Below are 8,009 nucleotides of genomic sequence, written 5' to 3' on the forward strand. Positions count from 1 at the left end.
TGTGAGTCTAGTAGCTTTCTGCCTCCAGGGATGTTTGTTGCAGAACGTAACCACCGACGCTGCACTCATCAACATCTGGATCAAATAACACTACTGCATTGTTCGGCACTTTTTCTCCTTCTTCCATTTAGCATTTTTTTCCGCACTTGTTCTCAGTTTAACAAGCACGTTCTCCACATGACAGAACATTTCTGACCTGAATTTGACCAGCATAAAGACTTTGAAAGATAAAATGCCGGCTATTTATAACGGACAGTGTAACTGTAAAACAGGTGCAGAGGCTATTATATTGTCAGCCAGTTTCAGGAAATGTCACAGCTATTCATTTCAGTAATTAAATCATTACTTCAGCTTCAGCTCAGATCAACACCAGGTCTGTTCCCTGCTTTGGAACAAATCTATAAACATGTTCACATTTCTTTAATGTTAAGATAATCTCACAGAGGAAAAACAATAAAACATATGAAATGTGCACCAAGGGACTGCAGAGCTCGGCTGTCTCATTTGTAATAATTATACTGAGGTTAAACAGCAAGATAAAAATGTAACTGCACAAACAGGTCATGTGTGTGTTGGCGGGTCCTGAGGTTGGTGATTTTTATTCTTTTTTTTTTTTTATGTAGCAGGTAGAGCCTTAAGAGAATGTCAACAGACCCTTGATTTATGGTGACAGTCACCCTGGAGATGATCCTCACTATGTTTTTATGTTCATCCCGGGGAGTGAGATGAGAGCTGGCGTGCGAGGTTAGCGAGAGCAGGAGATAGCCCGTCTGAATCCTCCTCTACGTCTATCCTATCTCCTTGAGTTTCATCTCATTGCGGTGGGTAAAAGACGCTCTTAGTGAGCCTCCAAACACTTCCATTTCAAGGACACAGCTGCACGCATGAATGTTGGCATCCATCAAACAGCTTTAGATGGATCGAAAATCCCTCACTGATAACCTTCCAGCAAAAGCTATTTATTCTCTAAACAGGTTTTTTAAAATCGAAAATTAGATGGATTGGCTTCTGGTGATCTGAGCTGCCGTCTGTTAACAGCACTATTATTTATTTTATTTATTTCATTTCACAATGACCTCTGAGTGGCCATGTGTGCGTGTTGGATTTGTGTTCGTATGACTAGCAGCCCAACACAAACAAGTTACGTAACTGAACCTCCAGCAAAGAGATGCAACCTTCTCAGTAACAGGTACTGTGGTCACCTCCCTGCCTGCATAGAACAACCACAGATTTCATTACAATGGTGCATGTAAACAATTCTGGGCCTCCCCTTGTGTGACGGACAATAAAATGCAGATCATTCAGTTACTGCTGCATGAAGTTCTTCTTATTTTGCATTTCCTGCAGATTCTACCTCCATCCCTGACATTTCACCTATCATAGCACAGTAAATACTTAATGTAAGGTATTTTTTTGTTCCGCAGTCTTGTTTTTTTTTCTCCCTCTCCCCGCGGGATGTGTATGCAGAGAAAAGTTAAATATGAAAGAAAACGACAAAGTGTGTATGAAATCAAACACAAGGAGCCCAAGGGCTTCCCTGAATAGAAAAAACTTCCAGTTTCAACCAGCTGTCTCTCTCTCTCTCTCTCTCTCTCTCTCTCTCTCTCTCTCTCTCTCTCTCTCTCTCCTTTTTTTAAGTTTAGAGGTTCAGAGATGGGCTGGTCCTCTGAGTGATGTCACCTCGCTGTATGGGTATTCAGTCCACCAGCACCGTTCATCTGCGTTGCAGCCAAATTTATGCTTTAAACCAAAAGCAGCTTTACGCACGACGATGAAACAGCAGAGGAGCAACCTCCATTCCTGTAGAACTGGATTTTAAAATGTTCCGACTCATTCGCGATGTATTTGGAACTTGGTGCGCGCCTCAGGACCATTTGGAGGAGGAATTGCGGTGAATATAGGCTAAATATGCGCAGTACTGCATCTTACGTGGGTTTGAATCGACCAGGAGAATTACGCGCAAGAAAGCATGGCTTAGTTGAGAGCAGCTCAGGGCACCGCGTCTCAGCAGGCGCACAAACATGATACGCTGGTGCAAAGTCGAGCCAGAATGGATTTAGCGGATGTAAATTTGTTGGTAGAAAATGTTTCAAACGATGACAACACCACGGTCGCGCCGCTTGTTTGGCCACACACGCTGGAAGCCGCTGCGCTCATCATCCTTGTGGTTACTGTGATCATTTCAGTGACTATTGTTGGTAATGTGCTGGTTATTGTAGCAGTGCTGACAAGCCGCGCTCTCCGTGCGCCACAGAACCTTTTCCTCGTTTCTTTGGCCTCAGCGGACATCCTGGTGGCCACACTGGTCATCCCCTTCTCCCTCGTCAATGAAGTCATGGGCTACTGGTACTTCGGCAGTACTTGGTGCGCCTTTTACCTGGCGCTGGACGTGTTGTTCTGTACCTCATCCATCGTGCACCTGTGCGCCATCAGCTTGGACCGCTACTGGTCAGTGACTAAGGCGGTCAGCTACAACCTGAAGCGGACACCTAAGCGCATCAAGTCCATGATCGCCGTGGTGTGGCTCATATCTGCTGTCATCTCCTTCCCTCCTCTCCTCATGACCAAACATGATGAACGGGAATGTCTGCTGAACGACGAGACCTGGTACATTCTCTCCTCCTGCCTGGTGTCTTTCTTCGCCCCGGGTCTCATCATGATTTTGGTTTACTGTAAAATATATAAGGTTGCCAAACAGCGCTCCTCTACTGTTTTTGTGGCCAAAAACGGCCTGGAGAGGCAGCCCTCTCAGTCGGAGACCTGTTTCGTCAGGAAGGACCGGTTCGAGATGGAGAGCCCCAGCAGCCAGAGCTCCGGCAGCCACCAGCAGAGGCAGGGAGAGCTGGATGACATTGACTTGGAGGAGAGTTGCTGCCCATCGGATACTAAACCCCGCAACCACCACTTCACCAAGCGGAGGAAGGTGGAGGGCTCGGACTGCTGCCCACCTCAGAACTGCCGCCTCTCCTGGGCGTCAGCGCGAGCGTTGCAACTCTACCCGGAGCAGAAGAACCCAGTAGCGCGACAACAGCTGGCCGCCGCCAACAAGACCAAAGTGGCCCAGATGCGGGAGAAACGTTTCACTTTTGTGTTGGCGGTGGTAATGGGGGTGTTTGTGCTCTGTTGGTTTCCGTTCTTCTTTACTTACAGCCTGCATGCCATCTGCAGAGACCGCTGCTACATACCTGGCGCACTTTTTAACCTTTTCTTTTGGATTGGCTACTGCAACAGCTCTGTGAATCCCATCATCTACACGATTTTCAACAGGGATTTCAGAAAAGCTTTCAAGAAAATAATTTGCAGGACTTCTAAACGAACATGAATACAGAGATACAGAAAAAAGAAAAAAATTAAGCTGGTAAATGTGTTCTGCCAGCTTTCCTCCAGGGAGGAATTAAGGGAGATTTAGAACTCATTCCTCTCAGCTGACTATTTTAATGTAACTACTATCTTACTGAAATGATGAGTGTTGTGTGCACATCGTAATGTATATGAATAAAATGTAAAGTTGAGCAAAAAAAAAAAAACGGTAACAGAAATATATTCTCCATTTATATTCATCAGTGTTGCACACCTGACGTCTGCACGGTCAATATTTAATTATTGGACAACTTTACTGCAAATATGCATATAGGTATAAGTTATAGGTCACTGTATAATAAGTTCTGCATCTTAGAATAAAAAGTCATTGGTTTGGATCAGTCTTTTACCATGCAGCAAGCAGGAGACACCGACTTTAAAGGAAGATTAAAGTAATGTATGTGGCTGCATTCCAAAGCTGCTGTCAAATTCATGGAGTTTTTAGCGTTGGGATGATTAATCTCCACTATCTATAAGACATGAAGGAAGGTCTGGGAGTTGAAAGATGAAATGAAACACCAGACGTAAACTCTATGTTATATATTCGGCAGGTCGTTCTGACGCATTCGTCTAGATTCGCTCGTTTAATGGAGCTTGAGCCAATTCAGTTAATGCTGGACCAGCAGGACTCCGAGCTATTTCTTATCAGTGAACCCCCAAACTTACATAAGAGTCTAATCTCACATCCTCACTGCACCATTGCGCCACCTCACGCGAGAACAATGATAAGCTGAGGGCCGCCTGTGCAGAATTTATTGGATCAATCTGCGCATGTCCTTTCAATACTTCAACATTCAGCGTGTAAACATGTAAAACCACGTGATAGCACAATTCGACCAGATTTGTCCGAAGCCTGAGATTAGATCAGGCCCACATTGACCTGCAAATATTACTTTTACGGTGTTGTCAAACTCCTTTCTATTCTCTGAAAAAATTCCAAACATACTGAGAAATACAAGTCTAGCAGTAATATCTATGAACCGATGTGACGCACATGAAACAAAAAAGTAAAGATAATTATGCTCATTAAAAACAACATCTCTGGACACAATTACTGCAGGTAGAGCTGCGCTTCTCTTCAAATGCTACAGTCTCTTTGTTAGGTTCCCTGAGGGGGTCTGCACAAGCTTCTATGTATTTTCACAAACACCTTCAGGCTCAGTGACAGGCCGAAGGGGAGCACCAGGCATTTGTAAAACACCTGAAAAACATTTCATTTTTCTCTCCTGCACATCCTCATGGTGCCGAGGACACACAGCAGAAAGCAGCCTGTTTAGTATTCTTATTTTTCATATTCTTAAATATAAGAATGACTAGAAAGCATTCTGAGAGTGTCAACTTCAACCAGAGCAACTGCCAAGAGTGGGCTCTCCCATCACTGTGTACGGTGGAGTGTGTGGCTGTTGTGAGGAGCGAGAGGGAGGTGGAACCTGGAAATATTTGGGTTTTTGCATAAAGGAGCTGATTCACGTGTGCACTGTCTCACGAATATCACTTCCTGTATCCACATGGCCATAGAGAACATACCTTTACAACATGTCATTTTACAGCAATTCACATGAAGAAAAGTCAGTGTTATTGTGATGTAAATCCAATAATGCCACCTCAGGTTTGCTTCCTGTAACCACTAGCTGGCGCTATGATTTTTTTTAAACAATATTTTATTAAGTTTTTAAGACAAACAAAAAATAAAACACACATGACAGCAAATATACACGCATATACATGTACAAATATCTACATACATGCATACATACATAAGTCATACACATTAAATTGCTACTGTATGGGGTCATACATGGACATTTCTTATTTCTCTTGGATCTGGGATAACATAGCGGAAACAATTCAACAGCATTAATCAGTACCCAGGGGAGGGCATTTAAATATTCACAGTGGTGCCAGAGGGGCGCCAGTCAATGCTGCAGCGCCCTCTACGTACAAAGTCCGTTGTGCAGCCAGGTAAATAATCTAAAAAGGGTGCCCACATCTTGTCAAAAGCCCCCTCATTCCCCTTCAAAACTGAGCTTAAGCATTCCATAGGCAAAACTTTAAAAAATTTCCCCGTACCACTGATTAATAGTTGGAGGCCTGGATTTAATCCATTGAAATAGAACACATCTCTTTGCTAATAAAAGAAGCTTGTTCAGAAGTTTTTGCCTGACTCTAGACAAAGAGAGTCTCTCTCCTGAAAGATTTAATAGGAACAAGCCTGGACTTATCTGTATACACTGACCAAAAATTGAGTTAATTTCCTGTGAGACTCTTTCCCAAAATTTGAAAATTAGAGGGCAACTCCAGATACAATGTATATATGTCCCAACCTCTACCTTGCACTTGACACAAAAGGGAGAGGTCCCAGAATAGAAAGTATTAAGGGATTGGGGGGTACGCTGCAGTCTATGAAGGATCCTATATTGACTCTCTGTTAGCCTGTTACACAGGAAAATTTTGCCCATTGACTCCACCGCTGCAGACCATTCATCCTCTCCAAACTCCCTTCCCATGTCTCCACTCCATAAGGTTTTAACTCTGTCAATATTAAATGTATTGAAGGATTTGAGTTTTTCATAAAAATAAGATACCATTTTTTTATTGCCGTGAAAATGTAATAAGGATGATTCTAGGGTTGAGACTACTGCCTGAGCTTGATGGAGATTGAGACCGTTAATGAAATGTCTAACTTGGAGACAACCATAGAAATGTTGAGAGGGTACGCCATATTTGTCTCTGACTTGTTGAAAAGACAGGAATTTGTGGCGCTATGATTTAAATTGAGTAGATGTTTTCAGACTCTCATCAAATGTGAAGAATTTGAAATATGGGTCCATGCGGAGTCCGGTTATACGGTTTCATTTTGGATGGCGAAGAATCAATGTTGCCCGGTTCACCACAACATCAGTTAACTTCATCACCCATCACCACCTTCTTAAATTGTTTCTGACCAAATCTGAGTTGGATCGGGTCAACCCACTAGGAAGAATTACATGAAAGTGTTAAAAAAAAAACCATGTCATTTCCTGTTGCCAGGGTGGCACCATACTGATCCGGCCCAAAATGGTTCCTCCTCAGCATGTTTTACACCCCTTCCATCAAGTTTGGTAAAATCAACCCCTTTGTTTTTGCACCCTGCCGACAAACAAACAGATATATGCCATAAAAAAACATGTCTTCCTTGGTTGTATTATGATAAAAGCTGCATTAAGTGGTTTATAAATGTTCTCTTGTTTGTGATTACTTAGAAAATAGCTAGTTGAAAGATGAAACTACTGGTCTGTCATGCGGACTCCTTTCACCTTGTGGCCACAAATTAATTCAAATGTAGAGGCAAATTATATCTTGTGACTACAAATTAATCAAAATGTTGCTCTGATTTCATCAAAACATGCCAGATAAGGATATCTTGTGGCCGTAAAGGATTTATTTTTTTCCTCCCTCCGTAGGGCTCTGTAGTAATCCTCAGCTTTATAAAGCTGTATTCTGGAGGAAAAGACCTTTGAATTACGACTTCAAATAGCTGCATAAAATTATGTAGACATACTGTAATTCACATCATCCAGGAACTTCAGATGCCCTTAAAATACTGTATGAAAAGTGAATATTGTGGGTGCCATTTCTCATAAAGCCTCCAACTGTCTTTGATTCATGATGGATCTGGGGAGAAAAGTGTGAATGAAATATGGAATATATGATGGAGGCCGCGGGATGAGGCTTCCCTGAGAAAAGTGAGAGGAAAAGCTGACCGTATCGTTACGCTATTGTCTGCATGGGGGCGCAGGGGATAAACAGACTATTTATATCCTCTGAGGAATGTCTTCAGAACACTCCTACCACTCGGTGGCTCCTCGCCAAAGATAATCACCCAGATTGAGGGGTGTCATGCTTGAAAAGATTTTAAAAATGCTGAATGAAGTGGTCTTGGTGAGGTGTGCTAATATTCATGAGAGAGTTGTGTAAGAAAAAACAAAAAAACCCATGAAGGAAACCACAGTGAGGGTCGAGTGAAGATGAGCAGTGTTAGAGAGGCTGAGAGAATGGAGGTGGGGGGGGGGGTGGTTGGGGGGGGGTGAGGATGGAAACTTTATCTCGAAGGGTTTGAGAAACTCTTGAAACAAATGACATGCAAGGGGCCGCACTCACATGTGAACTTTGTGTAATCAGTCAGAAGAATAACAGGATGGGAGTGCTATTTATTGTGATTTATATATGTGCACATGCTATTTTCATTCCTCTGGAGAGCGAGGCGTGCAACATGAGGAATGTATCCACTTCATATGTAATATAGAATACTGATAACAATCTGGTAAAATGTACAATTCCCTTGTTAAATCTCACTTCCAAACTCAATTATCTTTCTAATCAACTGCTCCATTGCAGCAGGGATGGAGCACGACGTTCTTAATTAGCTGTAGTGTTTTCTGCTACGTTCAGTCATGCACGGTCTCTGCAGTCACGTCTGATCACACGCTTCACTTTTTTTGATCTGCCGCTCAAAGTAGAAGACAGAAAAAAATGTATCACTGACATAATCATCATCGCTGCTGACATGAAAAGTGTAATGCAGAATAAATGGATGGCAATCGTTTATCATTTAATCTTCTGCTAATTGCAGCCGGGAGTGAAGATTAGTGTTGCTTTCACGTGTTGTG

General features: G+C 42.7%; 1 protein-coding gene across 1 annotated transcript; it reads left to right on the top strand.

Moving 5' to 3' along the window:
• The first annotated feature begins 1,681 nt into the window (after positions 1 to 1,681).
• adra2db (adrenergic, alpha-2D-, receptor b) lies at positions 1,682 to 7,381 on the top strand. Its single transcript, XM_086221423.1, has one exon. The coding sequence runs from the start codon at positions 2,051 to 2,053 to the stop codon at positions 3,320 to 3,322; it is 1,272 nt and encodes a 423-aa protein (XP_086077549.1). The 5' UTR covers positions 1,682 to 2,050; the 3' UTR covers positions 3,323 to 7,381.
• Positions 7,382 to 8,009: the final 628 nt, after the last annotated feature.

Source organism: Aulostomus chinensis, chromosome 13 (assembly GCF_037954235.1).
Source record: "Aulostomus chinensis isolate RoL2024-O1b breed Wild chromosome 13, RoL_Achi_v1.0, whole genome shotgun sequence".
NCBI classification, from domain to species: Eukaryota; Metazoa; Chordata; class Actinopteri; order Syngnathiformes; family Aulostomidae; genus Aulostomus; species Aulostomus chinensis.

What these genes read in the sequence shown, in the direction of transcription:
- adra2db (XM_086221423.1), top strand. Translation starts at nt 2,051, where the DNA reads ATGGATTTAGCGGATGTAAATTTGTTGGTAGAAAATGTTTCAAACGAT.